This window comes from Chiroxiphia lanceolata, chromosome 3 (genome assembly GCF_009829145.1).
Source record: "Chiroxiphia lanceolata isolate bChiLan1 chromosome 3, bChiLan1.pri, whole genome shotgun sequence".
In the NCBI taxonomy this organism is placed as follows: domain Eukaryota; kingdom Metazoa; phylum Chordata; class Aves; order Passeriformes; family Pipridae; genus Chiroxiphia; species Chiroxiphia lanceolata.
In genome coordinates this window covers 89,609,212-89,636,151 of record NC_045639.1, presented here as the reverse complement: position 1 = coordinate 89,636,151, position 26,940 = coordinate 89,609,212, and the positions used below count along the sequence as shown (strand labels likewise).

General features: G+C 35.1%; 1 protein-coding gene across 1 annotated transcript in view; it reads right to left on the bottom strand.

Annotated features, from left to right (window-relative positions):
• Positions 1-26,940, bottom strand: part of EYS (eyes shut homolog) — an 852,398-nt gene that overhangs the window by 506,603 nt on the left and 318,855 nt on the right. The window contains exons 19-21 of the mRNA XM_032683211.1: positions 24,839-24,850; positions 16,613-16,810; positions 14,515-14,636 (exon numbers count right to left, since the gene is read on the bottom strand). Of these exons, the coding sequence (XP_032539102.1) occupies positions 14,515-14,636; positions 16,613-16,810; positions 24,839-24,850 (332 nt within the window). The remainder of the gene's footprint in view (positions 1-14,514; positions 14,637-16,612; positions 16,811-24,838; positions 24,851-26,940) is intronic.

Here is a 26,940-nt window from a genome sequence, read left to right as displayed (position 1 = left end):
TATAAGTGGAGACTGTTTCCTAGCTTAGTTTCATCCAAGGGAACTCCCATTTGCATCATCCAAGTCTCTAGAATGCAAAATATTAATCAATAGGTGGGTAAAGTTGGGAGATTTGCTTCTAAAGTGTTCTTGTAATACAAACTAAAACGGTAATGTAAACATACCCTAAAAGACTCTTTAAAAGAATTTAAGCTTTTATTCTTGTTCTTTTTCACCCTTGATTTACAAGATGGAAAGATGTAGAAATAACCAGTTTTAAAGACGAATTCACCTAGCAGGACTGAAGAAGGAAGGAAGGAAGAAAAAAAGAAAGTGAACGTGGAAAAAATTTGTTGCCAGAGGAATGTGGTGCAAGGAAGTTGTTAAGATACCATCCACCACTTATGAATGAAATTCAGAACTATGAGCAAAAACTTTCCCAGTTAGGGAAACAAGCTAGATTTGTATTTGTTCTAAATTAGTGAGCTGAACCAGAAAATTATTAAGCAATTTGCTCAGTGTTAAAAAAGCCATTTCAAAAGCCTGCCAAGGTAATCTGAGCAGCTGCATTTCCAGAATTTCTCTGCTGATTACACCTTTTCAGGAAGAAACATTACCTGCAGCCTGAGACCTTTGAAAATTTATGTCTAATTAAAGCAATTTTCTATGCTAAAAAGTGAGATACAGTTGTGTGACTTAGTGATTAGTGTTCGTGTGGAAAGTATTACTTATGAGAAATATTCCGGAATATTTTATTTTGATACAAACCCTTGTTTTTCATCAATCAGCATACTAGGCACCCTGACATATTTTTATCACAGTGTAGACTTTATAATATTAAAATAATCAACTACCTGACTACATGTGAACCTCTCATAGAACCCTTAAGTTATCCCATGACTTTAGTCTCCCTCCTACTCTTTGAACAGGACACCTATCAAAGCCTGTGTGGTGCATGACCAGCTTTAGACACTTTTCATCAGTTAAGGAGAATTAAGGAGCTTGAAACTGTAAGAAATAAACTTCCAGGTGTAGCTTCTTTGTAACAAAATAGAGCCAGTTCTGAGTGGATAGTCTGAGTAAAACTATAGGTATATGTAACAAGGAGAGATTCTAATCCAGCTGGCTACCAACACTGAACTTCTCACTGTCTTTCTAGTTTATATGTATTAATTTAAGTCTGCACAAACAGGTTGAAAATTCCGGATAACTGGATTCTACAAAGTATATTTCTTAATAAATCAGTTATTGCATTATCCACTGGAGAATCAGGTTAAATATATAAGATTTTTTAAAAAAATATTCTATTTTATTTTTTGAGAAACAGATTTTATCTAATCTGGTAAAAACATCTGTTTATGACATGGTGTGGCAAAACCCTTTTTATATAAATGTTGTGTGGTAAAAGAGTATCTTGATCATAGGTAAATACATAGGCAGACAAAGTGCTTCACACATTTTGATTGAGTACACAGCATATGATATAGCAGAACTGGGTACACAGAGAGAGTGTTTTCAGCACTGAGAAAAAATAATCATTCAATACAATTGTTTAGAAATGTCAGTAAACACTGATGCATACAGTGGAATCTGCATATGACAACAGCTTATTAAGGACTTAATAAAGCTAGATGAATCAGAAAGAGAATAATAGCTATAAGGCAATGCTTATTGTCGATAAATAATGCTTCAAATTATTTAAACCCAACATATATATTAAGAAAGTATGTTTTTTCTTGCTATGAAAATCTGTCCTCACTAGTGAGATTAAAACAGTATAATGGAATTGAGAAAGGTCTTTAAGTGAGATTCCTTAGAACTGGATTTTTATACTAAGAGATTTTAAACTATGTAAAATATATGATTTGTGAAGAAAAAAATATAGTAGCATCCTCCAGGATGTATAGTTCTTCCAGGTGTTCTTTCACTACCTGTTACTCTAGGCATATATTCATGGAAAGTTGCATGTCAAATCTCGTGTACAGCACTATGTGCAGTGCCCTCTCTTGTATGCCTTAACAATCACTTTATGATGGTGAAAGGATGCCAGCAGCTTGGCTTTCCACTCACAGTTTTTCAGTCAGAATCTCTGGAACAGAATTTTAAAAGCTGAAGGAGGACAGATTGCAGAACTTTAAAGTAACTAAAAGAAACAGAATAACAATTCTTTCTCTGGGCTGTTTTCCATTCCAAGTGCCAAGTAGTTTTCCTATGCCTGAAGGTAGTTCTAAGTAGAGGTTAGCAGCTAGAGACACCTATTAAAACTAGCATATGACCTACTAGTCTTTGGATGACAAACATAAGTAGAAAAATTTTCAGATCTACCTATTTAATGTGAGTTATTTCACATTTTGTTATACAAACAGGAAGAAGAGGTTGTTCTTTATTCCTGCAGAACTTACTTTATTATGGAAGACACCATAGTGTAATCTATAATTGATAGAGTGGAAGTGACTTTTACATTTTCTCTAGAAAAGCAAACAGTTTGAGTCAAGTGCAAAACTATTTCATACATTTTAAGTAAAAGAAAAAAAAAAAACCTCCTACTATATGAAGAAAATTATTTGGTTTTACCAATGCAAAATTTCTTTTCAGAGGCTGTAAGTCTTGCAAGACTGTGTGAAGTGAAATGGATGTAGCATAAAAGAATCTTTGACTGAAGCTTCAGGGGGAATTTTTCATATGGCATATATTTGTCCAATACAGCAACACAAAGACTTGGGTATTCTCATGATCTGAGAAATAATATTGCTTCTTGTTTCTAATGGAAACCTTCTGAAGTTAATGGGAGCATTGCTAAAAGCAGGCATTTGCAAATACAACCATCCAGCCCCGTGCTTATAAATACGTTTTCCCTCAAATATACACTCCAAAGTAAATGCTTCCATAAAACTAAAAGGATAGTTACCAAGAACATTTTTTTAATATTTTTAATTTATTTTACTATTGAAATGCTAGCATCTGTCTTAGTTCACTCTGTAAACAAAGTTTCATTTGCCTAGTTTATCTAAGCCAATCCTTTGGAACTAGAAGAATATCTTGCTGTACAGTCATTTTGATATTTTCCCTCTTACTACCACCTCAGTTCTTTCCTTTAGAATATAAAGTTTTCAGTAGAAAAGTTTCTATCTTGAACCAATCTTGCGCTGAAAATGGACAACACCAGGTCTAAATACTATGATTTCTGAAAAAGTCAACAAAAGATTACAATCAAAATATCATTAGATGAATAGGATAAGGGTACTGAGGTTTTGATAAATCTAATAAGGTTCTTAAAACAATAGTCAGCTGCTTTCAGGGTGCTCAGATAGCAAATTCCCTGCTGATCACAGTAGAGCATTTAGCACAGCTGGTAGTAAAGGATCAACTAATTATATTGCCAGGGAAAGATTTTCAAAAGACTTGATTTTGTTTGATGTTTGATTATCAGTTTATTATAACAGCACTCAGCAGTGCCTCTAAAGTTAACATCAGATGATTTTCCCTTTATGAAGTTCTTGGGAAAGAGTTGATAAGGGAATTTGTTTACTTAGTATCCTTGGGTAAGATATCATTTCATAAAAAGAGAACATAGATGGAGTTCATTTTCATAAATGGGAATATTTAGTGGGAAACAGATAAAGAGATAAGCAAACCTGGGATCAGAGGTATTTCAGATCCTAGACTTTTTTTTCTCCTTTAATATCATACTTGTGAAAAAGATAATCCCTGGATACTACTCTGGAATTCTTCCCCCCACCCCCACCCCCAACCTTTTTTTTTTCATGACAAAAGGAAAAATATTTTCTTGGCAAGGAGTAATATACATCAATTGTCTGCCACTACACAAAGAGTTGACTTTGGAATTAGAATATATGTGGCTGATGGAGCTCTGAAGTCAATAAAAATTTTTCTATCTGCTGCAGTAAGAGCAGAGTAAGGCCAGGACTGAGTGCTGCTCTGAAACTACTGCAAATATATATCACATCTGCTTACATTTAAGAGTTAAAGGTATCTGCTATATGGATGACAGAAAATGGTTTCCTTACCAAAACTCATCCATGTAATGATTCAGATTAATTACATGTATTTTATGTAAAAACGTGTGCTAAAAGAAAAATGCAGGAGTTGCAAAATCATACATACTCAAAATTTAGGAAATGCCAGAATTGATGAATCATTCATTAGATTTATCTCTTCTTCAGCTAAATACCATAAGAGAGTCTTTACCTACCATCACTTCATTCAATGCATAAGTGAGCATGAGGAAACTGGTCTGCTCTAGAGGTGCAGTAAAGGGAAATATGTATAAAATAAAGAAGGAAACCAGAAAAGAAGAGTAAGTTTTATGACGTCATTTAAATATCGCGCTCAAGAAATTAAAATAAATCATACTTTAGCTGAAGTTGGATTAGCAGGTATCCTTTTATAGGTAGAAATCAATTCTTCCCTTTCTTTATTTCTGAATCTTTTGTTTTAAGGTGTGATTTTCAAAATTTTTCAACAGTCAGAACTGCAACTGAAACCAATAGGAGTTGTGCTTCAAATTAAAAAGTAAATATTTGAAAGATACATAGCTTCTTTGATGACAAATGTCACAAAAATATGCAATGAGGAAATAAGAAATCCTTTTCTCAGAAAAAGATATAGATGAGGTTTAAAAATTCATACCCAGAATCGTCCGGCTTTACTTTAGAGAGAATTATTGCAATAAAAATTGGGTTGTGAAACTGGTCTGAGAGCTCCTTTTCAGTAATTGTCCTGATGCTTATATTTATCCACCAGTACATGGATTAGATTGTCATCCTTTTACTGAAAAATAAATTTAATCTTAATTCTTGCGTGTTGTGTGGTAAGGACATGTATGTGGGCAATTTTCAAAGAGTGACTGATGACCTATAAATTTCACCATTTAACTTATTTCAGAATAATTTCCTTGTGGACCCATACCTTTCTGAGACCTTCTGCTCTATAAATCTGCTAAATACATACAATTTACTGTATCTACTTCTTTCCAGTTAAATACTCTTTTGTAGAATTCTCTTCCTTATGAGTCAATGAACCTTCTGTAGTCCCAAGTCTCTATAATACTACTGTCAGTCTTTCAGTGCTTTCAAAGGCACAAACTTCCTGTCCCACCTCAAACATAATGTTAGTCTCCATATAATGAAAAATTGAATTTAAGGTTATGCTTTCCGCAAATAGGCCACAGTTCTCCATCCTCTTCCTTATATTGTTAAGTTCTTCACTTCTTTCCCTGCTGTCACTGATTTTCTCTGTCCAGATTCCTCACTGTGGGTAGAACTTATAGCACACCATCTGGGACCACCTTCCTGTATCTTTACTACATTGATTTACCATCTGTTCACAAGTCTCATTGGAAAGCCAATCTTTCACTTCCTCTTAATCTCCATTTCCTCCACTTTGTCACAGTTCTATTCAGTTCTGTAGAGTATTTCAAATTCAGTTCATGAAAAAGACAGCAGAAGGCTTTCACTGCTATGGTATTTCCTGACATTGTTGGTTGAAGCTACAAATTTTCACATATGTCTGCATCTTCTTTAAAAAAGATCAAATTAAAGCATTTTAAAATAATGTCATATATAAAAAAATAATTGGAAATATGATACTTGTTTGACAAATTCAACTTTCAATTGTATAAGTAAGGCATAACACATCATAATCCAAACAATGTATAATACTATGGATCAAAATTAAGGACATTTTCCTAAGCCTGTAAATCAATGTCAATTTTGTACATTCCAATGTTTTTGACTCAACTGGACTTATTAGAGCATAAAGGAGTATATCCAATGACTGTTTTCAGTCTTTGTACTGCTAGCTCTATAGTACAAGGCAGGGGAGAGAAGTATTTTGATAGATCTTCTTAAAAAAACTTCTATTGAAGGACTACGAAGACACTGTCCCTTTTTTTTAAGCTAAATATAAGTGGAAGATGAAATATTTCAAGGATGCAAGTCAAATCTTCAGAGCAGCACGGTGAGTTGTATTAGCAGTAATACTTTGTAGAAGTACTGCTGCAGTTGCTAGTTTTTTAGGTGAAGTCCAGCTGCTGTATAGCTGTTTTCTGGGACGTGTAATTGGCAATCTGAAACTTATTTGTCCAACAACACATTCACAATTTCATCACATGGATTCTCTCAACAAAGTCAATGCACAAGTTTAAGTCACATACAAGTCAATTTGAATTTATGTGACCTGGGAACCATTAACAGCTTATCATTTGTTACGTTCACTGTATGCCATTCCTGGTATGCAGTCTGACCTTCAGTTAAACTGAGTACTGTTTCAGACCAACTTCAGACCTTGTTTGCTTTATTGAGCTTAGAGAATTTCCACTCCCACAGATATCTGAAAACTTTTCATTGCTGCAGGCCTATCAATCTTTTTATCTCATTTCAAGTGTCAGACTACTTGCATCATCAGCTGGGAGGATGATCGTCCTGAAGCTCATTACTTCATATCTTGAGTGTCTCTGGATGTTTTAAAATAAATTATAGTTTTGGAGATCTTTTTTTTTTCTTTTCTCTATTTAGCAGAAAGTACAGAAGATTCTGTTTAACATGGAAATTAAGTGTGGATGACCAATTTAGGAAGTTATTATAGGTTAGTCTAAAGACCTAATTTCTTTTTGGGTAACATAAACTGTTAACAATTAGCTACTACTTTGTACTTTAGTTCTGAATGCCACAGTTCCTTCCAATTAATCCTCTTTTCACAACTTATTCAATGAGCTAACCTACTTGTGGGTTATGTTCTTGAAACATGATCCATGGAATAGATCTCCTGTCTGTGAACTATGAACATTTTGTCTGTTAAAAAAATAGTAATAGCCTCTCTCTATCCTTCACATAAGCTTTCCCTACCACTTAAAATATAAGTTCCTAAAACATCTGAATTACTGAATTTCTATTTCTTATGAGTCCTCTTTTTTCCACCAATTTGAAAACAGAAGCCAAAAAAAAATATTTCTTCTTTAGGTTTGAAGCAACAGTATTGTCTATTATTGTATTTGAGAGCTCATTTCCGTAACATTAAATTTTGTTGAAAGGGAAATAGTTATGTTCTAAATCAAGTAGTGATAGAGAGTTGACCAGAAGGAGGACATGAGATTACAATAAAAGCACTATTATACAACTGTAACTTTACGTACACTTTATATTTTTTATTTTACTATGTGGTAAGTACAGAGAAATAATAACTTCCAGAAACAAAACTCCAAAGGAAACATCTACTGCAATTTTCTGCATAGATATACGCATACACTAAAGTGACAGCATTCGCATTATATTTTCACATACAGAACAGCACAAGGAAAAACTGAAGTTAGTGCTACTGTGAAGCTACTATTACTTTTTTTTTTTAAATGCAAAAATAATGTTTTATATAATACAGACTAAATGTGCAATCTGATCTCATAAAAAATTATTATGGATAACACCTCTTTGTGTGTTGTCTCTCAACAATACTTTGAATTAATAATTTTAATTTTTTTAAGAATTTGAAAATTACTCTATGTAAATTTTACCTTACCATAAGCACAGCCAGAGGATAATACTACTTTTTTTCATTATTCTTTACTAGCTTTTTTTTAGTAAAATATGTTACTGTTTATAACTTTCAGGTTTATTCTATTTTTAGTCATATATTGAATGCAGGAAGGTTTCATCCCTTTTCTTTTCCTCAATTACTGATGACTGCACCTCGTTCTTTTGCAGTGAAAACATTACAACCTTTCAAACAGTCTCATACTTCTATCATTCTGTTATTTCATCTATCTGTTTGATTGAACAATTGCAAGTAATTCTGAGAGTTTGTATTGTTTTACATATTGTTTCTTACTACAGTGAAAATCAAATCACTTAGACAGGTCCTAATCAGAAGGTTTTCATAGCTTACAAAAAAAATTAATTCATGAAGTGAAATATATGAGACTAACCTTCAATCTCCATTTGCAGAATCTTAAGTCTTTTGTAGTCAGGCTAAAAAAAAAATGACAATTCTGGTTGAGCAGACTGATGACTAAGAATATATAGGATAGGTATCTGTGCTAATAGTACTAAAAGTTTTAGCAGCTTTTACTTTTTGCTGGCCAAGGTGACCTAGTGAAGGAAGTATCTGTTCCAATTAGTTCCTTTTATCTCAGATTAGTTACAGGAGGTAAAATTACTTCTTCTTCCATAATGCTTCTATAGAAAAGCACTTTATAGTTTGTTACATATTGTTTAAGTTGATATTTTTGTAAGATGACTTTTCTGGTTTTTAAAAATCTTCTGTTAATTCTGTTTTTGCTTATCACTACTTAACACTATTTCCTTAACACTACATGTGGCTAATATTTGGGAACTGAATAAAGAATAGATGTTTCAAATTTTATCTGAGGAACTCAGACACGGTCTTCTTTGACTACTCAGTTACAAACATTTGCCCTTACCTTCTAGCATATAGTCTTGGAGCACTCTGCTGTTGGAATCTTGAGAATACAATGGATGCAGGCCTGCTTCTCTCTATAGTTGGCTAAGCAAAACAATTTGTGTTTTTATCCTTCCTACTGCTGCTTACTATGTTTTACATTAGAATTGGGAATACTTTTTGAGTGGGAATTTTATAGTATTGAGAACCTTTATCATAGAAAACCTTAAAATTCTGAATAAGGCACATAGAAAGAAAGATTAATCCCTTACTGTATAGTGTTAGAAGCTTTGGTTGTAATAGAATGAAGAGGACCACTTCTCTGGTGGGACTGGTCAATATAAACCTTTTACATAAATATTCCGCAGACAGATTTTACAAAACAGACCTTTTAAAACATCAGGAGCTGTGATTTCCCACTATGAACTTCAACCAACATCCTCTTATAGAATTCTGTTCTGTAGTAGGTCTGTCCGTTACGGAGTTCATTTTTGTCATAGCAGCACATACAGTACTACATTTTGGATTTGTGACCAAAACATTGTGGATAAGACAGCAATATTTTAGTCACTGCTGAACAGGACCTTTTTTTTACCCACTTTGCCCCATAGTAAGTAGGCTGGAGATGCTCAGGAAGCTAAGAGGGAAGCACAGACAGGACACCTTATCCAAACTGACCAAAGAGATATTCCATGATATGTAACATCATGCTCAGAAATTAGAATGGATGGGAGGTGGATTTTGGGAACGTTTACATTATTTGAAAACTGGCTGGGCATCAGTGTACACGTGGAAGGTGGTAAACCATTGCCTTTGAATCATTTGATTTTTTAGTCTTTCTTCCTTTCTTTCTTCCTCCTCTTTCCTTTGTTTATTAAAGTATCTCAACCCACAAGATTTCTCCCTTTTGCTCTTCCTATTCTCTTCACTATTGTATAGTGAGAATAGAGTAAGTCAGCGGCTGTGTGGTGGTTAGCTGGCAGCAGGGGTCAACCCATCATGAGTGTAATTTTTTATGCCTATAGTTTCTGATGCATTGTTAAGACAACATGGTTATCTAATTTTAAGACTTTATATTATGAAACATTAGCAATACCAAAGAGTAAGAATACGTATTGCAAGTGTAATTCTGACAATGCTAATTGTCTCACTTTGACCCAGCAAAATGCATCAAAGATATTTGAGCTGTTGGATTGCAGAATGGAGCTTTTATTAGCATAAGGGTAGCTGGTTAGTTATTCCTGATCAACCAGAGAGTCTAACGTGACTGACAGTGACTTCTGCTGGTGTAAAATAATTCACTGGAATATAACTCTTGGGTGACTGGAACTCTTGGGTGCAGTAGAAAATCAGAGCCTCCTTAAGCTGATGGAGTTGTGTGTACTTCACCTATCCTGATCTCCCATCAGGTAAAGTTTAGATTGGATATTAGGAAAAATATCTTCACCAAAAGAGTTGGCGAGCACTGGAACAGGCTGCCTAGGGAAGTGGTTGAGTCACCATCCCTGGAAGTATTTAAATAACGTAGATGTGGTATTTGGGGACATAGCTGAGTGGTAAGCTTGGCAGAGTCAGGTTTGCAGTTAGAGTTGATGATCTTAAAGGCCTTTTTCAATGTAAACTATTTTGTGATTCATCCCACAGTCCAATTACTTAATGCCACCTACTGTCTGGAGAGTCAAAGTGAAGTCTGTGAAGAATATGTTGTAATTAGAGTGCATAATGAATTTCTTTCTCACATTCAGATCTTTGGTCCTTGACTTGTACAATAAGGTTACTGTAATATGTCTTTGGAAGGAAATGGTATTTGATGGAGAAACTATTAAACTCCTGAGATCTTCATCTGTTTTCAAATCTTCCTTGATTATGTTTCTGTTGCTCCCTAACCTCTAGTTTTTTGCCTTTCAGAGGAGGAGACCCTTTAAATGCTAAAAATTTATTTTCTAGGGAATTATTAATTCAATATCTGTTCTTTTACAGCTGTTCTGGATGAAGAAGAAAAAGAAGAAATGGATCTTCTTCCATTTTTATGAATATATGTTGTGGTGGTTTGAAAAAAGCCTTTCCCCCTGGGGCTTGTGATAGTTTGCTCAGGGGTGGTGTTTTTGATACTGGACCAATTAAAAACTTTGTGTGCCCTTGAGGAAATTACATGCTCACAGAAGCAGAAAAGAAGAGGTTAATTTCCAACTGCATAGCTAGAAGAAGAAGCAGCCACGCTTTGAACGTGCCACATGTGGCGCGGGGGTCGGGGGGCCACTACCCCCTGGCTCCTGGCCAGGGGGGCCGGGAGTAGCACAGCTACTGAGAGAAGCCCCCTGAAGCTAGTGACCGAGAGGGACCCTGGAAGATAGGGGAGACTCCGGGCTTGGAGCGGGCCAGGCTCCATGACCCTTTGAAGAGACAGCTGCAGCATACAGTCATGTAAGTGCCGAGGGGAGTCTCCCCCCATGGGTTTGGGGGAGCCCCAGGGCCCCTGCTGTCCTAGCCCAGCCAAGTCTGAGGGAGTTAAACTCCCCAGGAGTTTTCCAGCTGACCTCATCGCCTTTTTCCCACTGTGAGGGGGAGGAGCGGTGAGAAGTTGTTTGGACCCTGCAGCAGCAGTGAATTGAACCAGTGAATCCGAGAACAGAGCAGACGGAGAGAGAGAGAGAGAGAGAGAGAATCAGTTGGACTCAGTTCTAGGATAAGAACTTGAACTAAACTAAAAGCCTAGAACTCCTTAACCGTGGGAAGGAGGGGTGGAAATTCCCAAGAATTCATTCCCCGGGGGTCAGAATCTCAGTGAAACAAGAATAGGGGATAAAGACTTTAACCCCTTGTATTTTGTGCTGCAGAAGAAAGAAGAACTCTAGCTGCGACAAACCAAAACTGCTGCCTTAAAAATAACAGACACTTACCAGGGCCACAGAAAATTAATTTGGAAGAGCTGTGGCCTGAAAGTGAAAAGAAGGACTTCTTCTCTTTTCTTTCTGAACAGTTTTTGAAGGAAAGGGGAGATGATCTATGTATATATATTGTTTCACCATAAAAGAGATAGTTAAATTGTTACATGTATATATATATATGTATATATGTTAATAATAAATTGTAATATATTCCCCTCCCCTATACTAAGTTGTGTATGTGTGTCTGAAAACTTCTTCTCTCTCACATCAGAACAAATTGTAACAAAAACCTTTTAAAATTAAAAGTTCCTGTTTTTCAAACCACCACATTGTTAATTCATTAATTCTCTTTGCATCCATCACTGTGGAATCTTGGTGTATAAAACAGCATAATTAGAGGTGGGAAAAAATTCAGTACTCTTTGATACTGAATACAATAAAAAGGATACAGAATATGGAATACTGTAGTAGCATATAAACTGAATAATCACTTAGTGAGCAAGTTTTTATGTCCCTTTCTGGATACAACTTAATATATTATACACATGAAAGCTACTTCAGAAATTTATACAATAAATTTTAGTTTAAGTAAATATACCACAAAGAAGAATACAAAAGGAGAAATATAAATATTGAATAGCAACACATTATTATTGCTATAGCAAAACAAGGTTAGCAGTTCCTATTTCTTGTCAATAATATGCTGATACTAACTTTTCAGTTTAGCAGAACCCATTCTATATTTGTTGTCTTTAGCACAAAATTATATTACTCTCGAAAATGCCAAAGAACAGTCTTCTAATGAAAAAAACATACTGAAGATTTTTTGTCTGTGCATTAGCCAACATCAAAATGAACACTTTTGTATAAATTTAGCCAATATCAAAATGAACAGTTTTGTATAAATGGTTACTGTAATGTCGACAATGTTGAAAGAACCATTGTAGTCCAAAAAAGATCAAATACAGAGTCTAAGATGACATCTTGCTATTAAGTTTCTACAGCATTTATTTTCCGTAGATGCTAACTGAATCCACATATGTCAACTTTTTTTTAATGTCACACTTTCTCTGAAACAGTGAGTTTGTATGAATGTCACCGATTTTCTGTGTCACATACAATTTAAAACAAAATAGTAAAGGTCTGTGACAAAGAAGAGAAATATACAGGAACTGCAGGAAAAAAAATAAACACAAATTAATGAAGTAAATAAAAAGGAGGACAGGCATATGAAGAAAAATCTAAAATAGTGTTAAAAGTTGCAGTGAGCTATCATTCTTTGTCAGGTTAAGTTTTGCCCAAATGATTAAATCTTACTGGACTGATTTTGGAATTCATTTGATGAGGCCTAGTGGGTATTCTTGGGGGAACGATATGTTTACTTCATAAAAAATCCATAACTTTGTCGACTTCTGGTATCTTATTTTTTGGGAAGGATGTTGTTTAAACTTTTGCATATACAACTCCATTTTATCAGTCTCAGTTATAGCATCAGCTGCAGTTAGGAATAATACCTGCAATGTTGACATATACAATCTCATGGAGAATAGGAGAGAACATGCCTTGTAAGCATAATATTTATTTCTGGAATGGTCTCTAACCTAAGATGGCAGTATGTGTCTAGCATGAGAACTTGAAATATTAATTGCAGTCTACTGGTAGAAAAATTCTCATTACAATAGCATCCAAAGACAATAACAAAAGCGTCAAGTTCTGTGATCTCCATATCATGCATTTGATTTTGTCCAAGGTGTTTACTAGTTCTTGAAAAAAACCCACTATTATCCAATACATTAAGTGTCCTAACTGTGAAAAGAAGAAAAAACTCTGGAAATCAGAGTAGAGGATTTGAGAAAATTCTTTTGAAGCACATAACTTTGGTTCGAGTTTAGGAAACGATAGTTGCAGGCTACCAACAGGACTTGTCAGAAAGAAGTACAATTTCTTTATGCATGTACCAAAACAAAGAAGCAAGCAAATAAACAAACAAAAAAGGCAAAAAAAACCCCAAACAAAAAAAATCCCAAAAGCCCACACACCCCTCACGCACTTCAGGGCTTCTGGGATGGGATTCAGCTGAAATGCAAACAACTTCATCAATAATGCAGCGGCCAGTGGTACCTCCAGGGTTGTTCCGTTCACCCAAAGAGGAGATTTAAAAGATGGAGAACCGAATTGTGGATTGTACCAGCAAGGATTCTACAATCTTTGGCTGGTGCTTAGATGTTTAGCTTACACCATTTTGTAGTGGGTTGACCCTGGCTGGATACCAGGTACCCACTAAAGCCTCTCTCTCACTCTCCCTCTGCAACTGGACAGAGGAGAGAGAAAAAAAAACAGCTAAGGATTCATGAGTTGAGATAACAGCTGGGAGAGGTCACTTACTGATTACCTTCAAGAGCAAGACAGACTCCAGCTAACAAAACCAGCCACAGAAACCCACTACACACGTACAGAAACCTACATTTAGACATCTTAATATTAATCTGAATTATATATTTATCAGTTTAATATTCCCACAAGCATGCGGGGAGAAACTAGAATAAGAAAGAAAAAGCTGATCTTTCTTCCCTCTTTTTTTTTTTTAACCACACACAATTTCCCCGACAGTCTGAATGTTTCTTAAGGGGAATATTTATACTGTATGGTCTTTTTGTCTCTGTTGAGTCCATTGAAAACAAATTGGTTCCTGACAGACTCCTGGAAGAAGTGGCACAGAACATGGGCCACCTCTGGTGCCGAAGTTTATACAATGTGAATGTCTGTCTTCTTTCCTCTCATAGAGGAATCGGTTGATAGAATACTTTTATTTCTTAGATGAAAGAAGTATTTTGTATTTCAGGAACTAATATAGCTGAAGAATTTTGAAAATAAATGCTGAAGTACTTAAAGTAAAGCCCTTTTTTGGGGTAAGATACTTTTTAAGTCCCTTTGAAGCCAATGTCATTGGTGTAAATGAGTATTCCTGTCACTTATAACGAGGCCCTAAAAAGCGCATAGCTGAAAATTTTCCACTCCTTTTGAAGTCCCCATATAACCACATTGACTCAATAGCTGCTTTTAAATGCTAAAGCACTCCTCTTTCCTACTGCCTATATAATTACAAACAAACAAAAAACAGTGACTGGAAAGCATGATTATAAAGTCCTTGATAAGTTTAGAACTCCCAAAAGTATTACTTTAGATTTCAGAAAGAAAACTTAATAATTTTAATTTAAAAATATTCTCTACTGACCAGATGTAGATCAATACATGTAGAATTATGTTCACAAGCATTGACTATGCAGTCATCAATGTCTTGGTCGCATTTCAGTCCTGCATATCCTGGGTTGCACAAACAATAGAAGCCATTGACAACTGCAATAGAGATAGTATGTTAGTACTAATAGTCTTTTAGCATAACAACTGAATGTAGTAAAATTAGTAAGTTACAGTTATGGCTACTGGCTGGAAAAGAATTGGACTGCCTTTACCTAAAAGATGTGGGCATGTTAAAAAAATTGAAATAATTTAATTGTGGTATATCAAAAAATGTTTTTAATATGAAAGCAGATTAATTAACCGCATTTTACCTTAACAACTGAAATATTTTGACATAAGAGTTATAAATAAATGACCCATTACTAGCTTCTGAAAAAGTTATGGTATCTTATAAGTAATTTTCCATCACCAAACTGTCACAAAGTACATAAGATTCTGTCTTTGATACTATGCCTAAATGAGATGTGGCAATTGAACAATAATTGGCTTGCTGGTAGTTTTTAATTTTTTTGTGTGTGTGTGTGTAAGGAATGCCTCATATTGTACTACTATATTAAAGGAAAACTTGCTTGAGTTGAATTTTTCTATAATATATTTCTTAACAAGTGAATGATAAGAATCCAATCTTTTTTTCATCATTCATGATCCAAATGGAGAGGAATCTTTAGAGTGTTACACCCATACAAGAAGCTCATGGCAACAATAATTGCACTTCTTGCAGGTCTACATTTATTCTAACTTCAAAGACATCCCTGGATTGTTCATTATCACTGTGATTTACCATAGAATCTATTCTACCATTGTGTCTGTACACACAGTTGCTATTATATTCATTAAAAGTTTTAAGTTGTTCAGCACAGGAGCATTATTCATCTGCTAAAAGCTTCCTAGCTTCCTTAGGATTCTGCTTTCTGCAGTCAGTGCACATAGGGTAGAGGAACTCAAATGTCCCCATGATACAACTCAAGCCAGAGGCACCACAAAGACAAGCTGTTCCCAAAAAATTTGACACTTTGTCAGCATGAAGAACTTTAATGGATCTCACCTAAATTCCAGTTCAAAAATATCCCTAAAACAATGTAGAGTACAGAGAAAACATCTGTAATCTAACTAGGAAGTCATCTTTACTAGGTAAAAGATTAAGTCACTCACCTTATTTCCATGTATGGAAAGGCAGACTTCTTAAGATATTTATTGATTTTTATTTTTTTTTTAACTAGGAGAGTTTTAGGCAATGATATATTTAGTAATTTGGAGTCGGTTCTTTAATATCACGTCTGAAACCAGTAAGTTGATTAGACCTTGTATGAATTTTTCTAATAAAAAAATAAACATGCTGTTCTAGCACTGTTAATAGCCCAGATTCATGCAGGGTTGACTACATGACCTCCAGATGTCTTTCTGCTTTCCAGTCAGCATTTCAAGATTCTCTGAAAATTACTACTTCTACCTTTTTTTTTAACAAGCATAGAAATTTTCTGATAGGTTGTAATAGCCCCATAAAACTTTCCAGTAAGTACTCCATACCTAGTGATTGCTACTAAATTTAGCCTGCCAATCTAGATAGAATATAGCAGCGAAATCAGTTACTTCTAAAACCTTTAAGTATATATTTCAATGAAAGAGTGAGTTACACAGTTGCATGATAGAAAGTGCTTTATAGTAAACAGATACTCCATTTTGCATCAGTTTTTAAAATTGAATTTTTTGACTTTTAAAATTATGACATATACTTCCTAACTGCTCCATGAGCTCCTTTTCAGCACCTGAATATTCTCTTATCAAATGCACAATGTAAGATGTGTTTGGCTAATTTAGGTATCAAAGGAGACAGCACAAATCTCATTAAAATTTCTTACTAGCTACAGTTCTGACCCCCTGAACACACAAACCTCAGTGCCAGAAGCTGAGGCATTTTGGCAAAAATAATCCTTCTGGTACAGGCTGTGGAGCTTCAGACAAACTAAATTTCATTAAATTATCCACTGTTCTCCCCAGAGCAGCTCAGCAGCTACAGACACTTCAACAGAAAGACTGTTCCACATTAAAGAGAGTAACCAGACTGAACTCACTGTCATAGCAGTATCCGTGGAGGCAAGGGTTAGAACTGCACTCATTGACATTGATCTCACAACGTGGACCTGCAAAGCCCTTCACACACTGGCAGTGGAATCCAAGGGGAAAAACGTCCAAATTCATTTCTTCTATGCACACAGCTCCATTCTCACAGGGATTGCTGGCCTCACAAGGCCTAAACTCACAGTTCAAACCTGAAAAGGAAAACGGCAAAGCTGTCAGGGTTTAACTAACTAATATGTCCCTGCAGCCGCTGCCTACTACGAGCTGTATTTTGTTTACAACCCTGGTTTAAATCAAGTTGGAGGGTGTCAGAGATGCATATATGTATATTATCATGAAGAAACAGTTATTTGCTTTGTAGAATTGTAGAAAAAAGATATCTGTTTTGTTTATATAATGAAAATGCATTTTAAAATCTTAAGAGCTATCTCATAGCTAGAGATAGATAGGTATATCTTATGGTTTTTCTACTTACCCTTGTGCTCTAAAATGGCTCAAAAACTGTATTTAAAAATAATTAATTAATTTTGATTGAAGTTTCCTGTTATTGACTCCTGATAATCTGTTGTCACAACTACGTGACAACACGTGTCACCACGTGAACTGTTCATACATTAACCCATAATACTGAACATAATTAAATGTGTGTAACCTTCTATAACTTTTTTGCCTGCAGTCCATGACTGACACTAATTATTTTACTGAAATTATGTATTTATTTAATAATGAGTGACTGCCTTCATAATTTATAAAAATTCCATACAATAGAATATTTTACACAGTCCCATTGTACTCTTTCCTCTATTGTACTCTCGTGTATAGCAAATTATGGATGTTTATGTGGGTAATCCATGGAACTGTGTGATCCTGGATCTTACTGTGGAGGGTGTGGATGTCAATTAAATCTTTAATTTAAAACAAATAGACCAAAAGAGATTAAAGGCCCTATAAAATTAGCCTTAGTTTGTTAAGAGATAAACATGACTGACTGATTTTTTCCAGTACTGAAACTGGAAATGAGGAGGGCAGAGACAGCAGAGATCAAATGGGTTTTGGTTTGTAAAGCGGCTTTCCTTTTCACTCAATACTGCTGAAGGCAAGTCAGTTCTTTCAGGCTTAATTTCAAAGAGAGCTCAGTGGCTCTCAGGACTGCAACAAACTGTGCACAAGGCCCTCTGAGCCCCTTTGAAGCCCATCTGCCTTTCTATGACTGCTGAGGCTGGGCTGTCTCCATGCTATGCTTTCTGGTGGATCTTCCCAGGGTTTGTTGTACTCCAGGCCGTCTGCACACTTCACCAGTGCCTGTGTCTCAGCTCTGGTTGCCCAGCCATTCCTTTCTGAAGCAGTTTCTCCCTGTTCCAGCAATGTGTCTCTTCCTTAGACAGGCTGTAGCCTTAAACCAGTGATGGGCAATGTGACACTACAACATAAAACACCTGGGTAGTCATATGAAAAATCAAATCCGTACAGTTATGCTGTGGTTGATCTTGGCTGGCTGACAGATGCCCATCCAGCCGCTCCCTCACTCCCCCTCAACAGGGCAGGTGGAGAAAACAAGATAGAAAACCTTGTGGAACAAGACAAAGTTAGGGACATAATTTACCAATTACTGTCGTGGACAAAATAGACTCAACTTGAGGAAAACTGATTGAATTAATTTCCAATTAAAAATAACATATGATGGTGAAAAACAAACACAAAACTAAAATCCCCTTTCCTCTCTTCTTCCCAGACTCAACTTCACTCCTTCACTCCAGACTGCTTCCTCCACCTCCCCATTTCCATTAGGAAATGGGTGTTGCAGTCAGTCCATAACAGCTCCCCTCTGACCCTTCCTCCTCACAATTTTGCCCTGCTTCAGTGCAGACCCCCCACAGGCAACAGATCCTACCAGGAGCCTTCTTCATAATAATGAAACAAACACTGTCCAAGATGTCAGCAGGATCTTAGGTGAACTTACTGTAAGATAGAGTGACCTAAGAGCTGAATTCTTAAGGCTTTTAATGACAAGAACAACAACTGAGAACAGAATTGAGGTAAAAAAAATTCAGCAACCCTTTGGCCCCAGTAATGATGCTGAGAGAAGAGGAAAAAGACAACACAAGTTGTTGCCTGTTTTTATGCACCAGTGATCGCTCCAATGCAGGATTATCCTGCCAAAGACAGTCAACACTCAGATCTGGAATTCATGAAATTGCATAGAAAGAAGAGCCATATGGCACACTAAGATTTTGCCCTGAAGGTTTCATATTTATATCACAACAGCTTGACATGGGTGAAACCCCTGCTGATTCCTAAAGTGGAGTTCACACGCACACGCACACAAATAACACATGACATAATCCTAAATGGAACGATCAGATGATCCAGTATCTCAGTACCTGATTTTCTTTACCTGGAGAGGTAGCTGCTAGCATTGCATCTACCTTCCGTGCCCTTCCTTTTCTCTTTACACAATGTCAAGAGTGCTCCATTTATCTGTTGTTCTACCACACCTGCTTGAGTTCCTGCACATTGAAAAGAACTGTGCTTTGAGGAAATGTTCCTTCAAAATAAATCAGTGGGCCCAAGAGAAATGTGCTTTCTCTTCAGTGTAATCTCTAGTGGGAGTTTTCTATATAGATCTCTGAGTGAATGAAAAACAGATCACTGAAGTCCAGAATCATTATTCTTCTACTTGATTTTCTCATTTCTCTTAAGACTAAGAACTCCATGATCTCACTGCCATTATTGCCAAAACCGTTTTTCACCTTTACATCCCAAACCTCCTCTTGCTTATTCACAAGCATAGAATACAGACAAATATCTCCCTCAGTTGTCTCACCCCAAAATTGTTTAAAAAAACTTGTCAGCATGGTCAAAAAATCTCCTCAATTCTTTGTGTCTTTCCATGTTTTCTTTCTAGAAAAGTGAGTGTGGTAATATCCCAATGAAAATTAGGGTCTTAGTTCCTAAGTCTTGTCCCAGTTTCCTAAAGATGATTTCATAAACTTTTCTGCATCAAGCTGCCTGTAGCAGACACCCATCACAATATTCCTTTAAATTGTTCTCTTTCCATTCTGCCTGATCAACTTGAGCAGTGCATCAATGAAGTCTTGCCTATAACGCTAATCAGATATTAACCACCAGGATGCTTTTATTCCTAACTAGCAATATTGGGGAAAACTCTGGCTGGGCTCCCACAGCCTTTGTCCCTACTGCCAGGGTCCCTGTTGGCAGGGTCTCTGTTTTTGATATGCTCTGGGTCTCTGTTGGCAGTGCCATTGGTGCCTTCATGGACAAGCAGCAAAAGGTAGTAGTCTGGGCATCAGCCAGGCTCTGGCAACCTCTTTCCCACATCCTGAATCCAGATCTCTGACATGCAAATAAACCTCCTTAGAGATCAGATCTGGTCAACAGGTGGTTACCACTCTCCTTTACAAAGTATGTCTTACCTATTGTCAATGATTGCTTTATTTCAGTGGTACTGATGAGGGTGTGTGTGTCAGACTCAGACAGCTTACACGACCTTCCAATTAAAATGAACTTTTCCCCACCTGTTGTCACAGCCCAGTACTTCCTCTCCAAGTGAATCTCTCATCCAAGTAGTCAGAAGGAATCATCTTCCAGCCTTCACTGTTGTAGAGTCTCCATTTCCACATGCCTGAGTGTATCCTCTACCTAGCCTGACCCTCTCCTCTGATCCTGCTCCTGTAGGTATCAGGCTTTTTTCTCTTCAGGGTCTCTCTTCCCTTCAGAAAAACATCCTCATCTTCCTTTTGTCATCACTGATACTATGTGATACTATGTAGCCTTAGCTTACATAGTTCTTACTTGCCAGGTACTTCCCCTGGCAGCATGTCAACTAAACCAGGATGCACGTCTGACTGGCAAGGAGCTCACACACCTTCCTTCCATTCTGTTCTGCAAGCAGGAGCATGATTCAGCTCGGCAGAATGGTATATATTACAGTGAAGTTTTAGTGATTTGATTTTTTATTGATTTGAAATTACACCAAAATTGTTTCCTGAAAAAAAATAGTTTTCCCCTCATTTTAAGGAATTAGGGAAAACAAATTACTCATTTCATTCATTGCATTCTAACTATAATAAAGTGAAACAGCACAAAACAAAACAAAAAACCCCCAAACCCTCAAATTTAAATTATCTTGATATTTATAAAAAATGGTAAATTAAAATATGGCCATAATGTTGATGACCTGGGTTAATAATTCTCTTTACCCAATGAGGATAAACATGTGGTATAATGTTAATTGCTAACAATATAATATTTTTTCAGCGCCCTCTTTCCAATATTATTCATCAGTCTCTAATTAGATATTCGATGTCTTTTTCTTCCCACCCAGTTTTCATGCATATCATTGCATAAAAAATAATTTTTCTGCTACTGGCGGAAATGGCAAAGGTTTCATTCTTATTCTAATTGGAAGATTGGTAAAACAAAAGATAATAAAATATTAAGACTGTCTCCATCCTACTCAGTCTCATTCCCTGAATCAATTAATTTTTAACTGTCAGTTTAGAGAATTAATAATTTAAAAGACCATTCCCTCACTCAGAGAACCACAATTGTTTATATATATTATTATATATAAGTATTATACTATATTTTATATTATTATTTCTGAAAATGATTCACTATTAAGTAATTGATTATTAATGTCAATCAATACGAGGAGCAAGAAAACAAGAAAAGAAAATTGGACGATTTAAAGTAGTTTTTTTTTAGAAAATTCATATCCACATAAAGATTAAGGTTTGACAGTAGTAGGTGGTGGTTACATATTAGCAAAATGAGTGCACTTGCTGCGGTTGCTTTCTTATCAGCATTTTTTAAAAAAGCTATAAAAGTATGATTAAAGCATACATAAATCAAGCAGTGAACATGTTATAGGTTAAAAATTTCTTTATAAAAGTATCTTAATCAGAAAACAAAATTCACGTCTTCTGCCTTTTCTCTCTCTTCTAAATATTTCTTAGAGAATTTCTGTACAAACATTTTTGTACAAACGTTTTACTGCAGCTGATTGATTCCAACACATCTATTTTTTACCAAACATAGGAAAGTTCTCACTTGATCTGGTAAGTTTCTGAAATAGTAAGTCTCTGATTGTTGACAGAAAGGAATGCTGTGCCAGGAAAATGGTTTATAAACTGTCTTCTCTCACTGACATATCAGAATTTCTAAATTAGACATCACAGAGTAAAAAAATAATGTTCACTAAAGATAGTTAACTGATAAAAGATAGAGAGTAGGCCCAATGATCAAATATGAAAGAATCAAGGACAGAAATTAATTAATTAATTAATTAATAAGTTCAGCACATCTTTCCAACTGTGCTTGTTCCCATTTGACAGATTTAACCTTTTTGCTTGTTTAATTCTTGGCTATATTTTTGTGATTACAATAACAGATTGTCTTTATTAAACCGCTAAAGGCTTCTCTATTAGAATAAACCTGAAAGAAAACCAAAAGTATATGCACAAATGGTTAAATTAAATAGTCATTTGAAGGACAATTTCCTTTTCAGTTGCACAATATATTGGATTGAGTAATATATGTCTTTATATATAAGCATATACCCATAGCATGCACTCATAGCATATAGTATGCTTCTCTATTAGCATGCTACATATCAAATAATGAATAATTTATTTGGAATAACCTTTTTTTTGGTTTTGTTTAGGAAAAAGAAGCATATTGCATATTCAAAAATTTCATTCTGCTGATATTAATGAGTTCTCTTTTCTACTGTGTTTGCTTATAATATTTCTAGAGTAGAATCTTTAAATACCATAAGTGAACACCAAAAATAGATTTTATTTTGCTGACAAAGACTCTCCTGTTAAGGCTATTACTAAAAGTCAAAAGACTAATTTATAAAAATTACATAGTAAATAAATTGCCTGAGATAAATTTTCATTTCTTTATGTGATACTATTGACATTTGTTTGGTTTATTTGCTCAGCATAAATGTGTACGTGAAATGTTTTGATGTGCAGTACTGAATTCTCCTATAATCAGAAGTGGTATCTCTTCAACGTTGTTATTCTTTAGGAAAGTAATCTAATAAATAAAACATTTGCTACTAACATTTCAAAGAATTGAATCTGACAACAGTTTTCAAATTCAGCAGTAGGGACTGCATCAATGACAAAACATATCTCTTTGCAAACTTCTGGCAATATAGTGAAAATATCTATGGCTAGTACCAGAACAGCAAGTGTGTCATTTGGATGGCAACTTAAATTATAACAAGTAGGCTAGTAATGATGTTAAATATGCACTCATGAGAACAAAAAACTCTCAAGACAGAACAAGTGTTATGATTGTCAAATGGTTTATGGGGGGTGCTTGGACAAGAGAGGAAGAACCAAGCAGATAGGAGCACCAACACCTCGGGGCCAAAGGAAGTAGCTGTGAGGTTATGTAGTGAGTGTCACAGTCCCAGTTCTACTGTCTACTCTGACAGAAACTGCTGCTCATCTGATCTTGGTATCTGATCTTTAGACACTAGCTAAGATCTGTATTTATTTATTTTATTTTATAGTACTAGGGTACAGCTCCAGTAACTTTATGACACTGGTCACTGAATTTCAGTAGCCTTTCCTAAAGTCTATTGACCATCGTTATGAAACAGTGTATAACATATAAATGAAGTTAGTAGCATTTTCTTCAAAGAAATGAGAAAATTACAACAGCTTAAAGCATGTCAGGAAGGAAAGAAGAAGGAGAAAATCTACAACACACTAATTTTATATGGCTTGCATGAATACACAAACATTTTAAAAAGTTCACGTTAATCCAGGGGTTTTTTATTTAAACTGTCATTGTTTAGCTTATATACTCAGGTTTAGAACACAGAGATAATTTTTTCAAAATTACCCAGAAATATTCCATATATGATTTAAAAGCCAATGACCAAAGTGAATCTTTCACAATAAGTATATTTTCTTAGATATCTCCTATGTTTTATTTCTTTCCATAATCAAATCCTAGAATTAGCTCAGTTGGTTGGAGCATGGTGCTAATAATGCCAATGATGTAGGTCTGATCCCTGAATGAGCCATTCACTTCAGAGTTGAACTCAATGATCCTTGTGGGCTCCTTTCCAACTCAGAATATTATGTGATTCTATGATCATAATGTCACTACAATAGCACTGTTTCAGACACTATCTTTCCAAGATGAACTAAGTAAACTAATACCATACAATAAAAATAAAAATGTGTTTAGTTATGGGAGATAATCCAGTATATGAAGGCACTATAAGGCTAACTAACAACATCCCCCAACTACCCACACCAAAAAATAAAAATTTAAAAACCAAAAATCCCTGCCCTCAATCTATATGCAACTTACTGTTTTTCCCAAGATTCTTCTTTTGAAATTAGTGTAGACAACAATTTTAATTCAAAAAATGTTTTGATCATTTCAGAGAAATGTGCTTTTGTTTTCATCAACTCAGTACCTCTCACTCCTTTTCACTAAGAAAAGGCTTTCATAGACTTACTATAAAATCCCAGGAACACTAATGAGCAAGAAGTTAGATACCTGAAATTTGAGTTACCTGCAACTCTAAATATTAAATGTCTTAATGCTAAATATAAGATTATTAAGAGTTCAAAACTTTGAGGAGTTTAGATGTACCTCTAAGCTTGCCATTATTTTACAGACTAGCTGCTTAGTTTGATCTGCTTTGTGGCATATGAAAATACCTCCACAACTGAGATGATTAAATGCTAGTAAATGTACATTAAAAAAAACCAGAAGTACCATAGAAGTGGATTGGAAGAAAAAGAAAATAACTGAAGCATGCATATATTGAAATTACTTGAAATTAAGCTGAGTATTATCATAACAGTTTAAAAACATAGCAAATGTTTTCTTATAGTTCAAATTTGTAGCAAATTCATTCTTTTTCTTGGAATGCAAATTCTACTTTCCATTAAAGGAATTGCTTTATGATTCTGTATATAATCAGTGAAAAGGTATTTTTTGTGAAATCCATACTAATTGAAAATCATATGTTTGTTCTGTTTTCTAAAGGAAGGATGTTTGAAAAGCAATACTTAGCACTTTCCAAGTAAAAAACATTTTGTTAATTGTATATGGTAATGCAGAGCATGCAACAATGGTGAAGCAGAATATAAGGAAGACCCACACCACAAACTTTAAAATTAAAATCACACAGAGATGCATATATTATTGCTCCATACCTGTATAAATTTCTGTAAAAACAGAGAAAATCAGAAGTTGAATATATTATTTAAGTACCTTTTTTCTTCAAAATATAAAAGTTTATAATGATTAAACAATAAAGATATGTCTTTGTCCACATCTGTGAATTTCATATTTCAACACAAAAATATGTTTCACTCTTTCTCAGAAAACAAAAGAATTCTACTAAGGAAAACAATTAATGAAAATTTATTTCCTACTGAAATGTATGAGTATGCTTTTCATTCTTTATCTTATCTAAATCAGCATTCAACTGAAATTAACAGTATGTGTGGAAAATTTACGGAAAACTTTTATCAAACTCAGGTTTTCCTTATGGCCTAGGACCTGTGTCATTTTGAGTTATAGTAATGGCTACCTTTAGTTCAGGTAGTCAAACCCTTCTGTGTTTTGAGATCCCATTTTCATTTTCTTAAAATTGGATAGATATTATTTATAGCAGTTGATATCAAGATTATAATTGATTACTTTTATTTGTGTATTGGCTGATGACCCTACACCATAAATAGGCCACTCCATGGAAAAATAAAGCTACAAACATTTGCTTCCAAAGCCCAGAAAAACCTTCTGAAATTTGGTAAACTTTTCTTTGAGCAACAGCAATGTCCTCATAATTTGTAGAGAAACCACGGAAGAGGTAACCACGTTTTAAGTGTTTGAAAAACTGTGATTTGCACATGCTTTCTGGAAAGCTAAGGGACAGATTTTTATTTTTAATGAATATATTTTGTATCATCTACATTACTTAAATCTGCTCTCTGTAACAGAGATCTTATACACCATTCTCACAGAATGATGGATGAAATTCAAACCCCTTATCAGATATAGATGACTGGATTTACACATGCAGTATTCCCAGAGTAATTATGGCTGTAAAGGCTTAGAATTTTTTTCTTGTGGATCAAGATGTGTCCCAAGGTGCAAACTAAAAGCAGAGTTGAAACTACAGCATGTACCTCACTGAATTTATGTGGACAGAGTTAGCAAACAGGGCTTTTAGAGATGCCTTTGTGTTTTCAGTGCTGTTCTGGAAGGCCATGGGTCTCCTACAGATCTTGTCATATCTGCCAGACCCTTGTGGATATCTAACATACCCAAGAGCGTCTTAATTGACACCAGAAATGACTAGGAAAAAGACTTGTCTCTGAATTGTCTATTTTTTGGAGACAGAAGCAGCTGTCAATACAAAAAACAACAGAAATATCAGAGAAAATTATCAAAGTCCTGCAGTGACTTCTTATGTGCATCAACAGCAAGTCCTGGCTCATACTGATTCCTGTTTAGGCATTGCATATCCTTCTTTATTGGTCCGAGGATATGCATTTTCTAGGTAATATGCCACAAACGTGGCCACTCTGCTTCTCTTCCCTCAAAAAGCTCCTACGTGATGCAGAGTGCCCTTCATATATCAATGCACTTGGTTGCATTTTTCCCCTAAATAAAATTTGATTTGACTGTTCATTGTCAAGATAGTGGAAAAAACAGATAAAACCCGATGTTGAACAGGATGTAGTGTTTTATGGTGTAACACAGAGATATGCTACAAAGAGCCACAGGTCTTGTAAACCTGCCTTTTTGCATGGGTCTTGGCACAGGAAAGACTGAGGTTTGGTCTATGAGCACTGGAAAAGTAATAGCTCCATTATCTCTATTCTAGCTTTTTTGCCTTCATGAGCACTTACATTTCTTACTTATTATCTGTTTTGTAATTAGCTGTTCCCTTAATAGAATGTCCTGTGCTGAAAACTCCATTATCACTCTTGTTTTTCAACAGACTTAAGCATTTTTTTTTCTGCTGAGTTGCCTTTCTTACTAGTTTACTTTCTTTTGCAACATGTTTAATGGTCAATTACCATTTTTGCTTTAATCTTAATTGGAACACATTTAGAGACATGTTTCATTAAGGCTGCCACAAATAAGTAGACATTTCCTCAGAACTGAATTTCAATTTTCCTCTACAATTGCATATATTTCATTAAAAAGGTCATACCTATTAGCAACACCTAGACCAAATACATACAGTGCCTTTTTTTAAACAAGTCATGTAATAATTTGGATCAAATTATAAAAGTCTGCTACA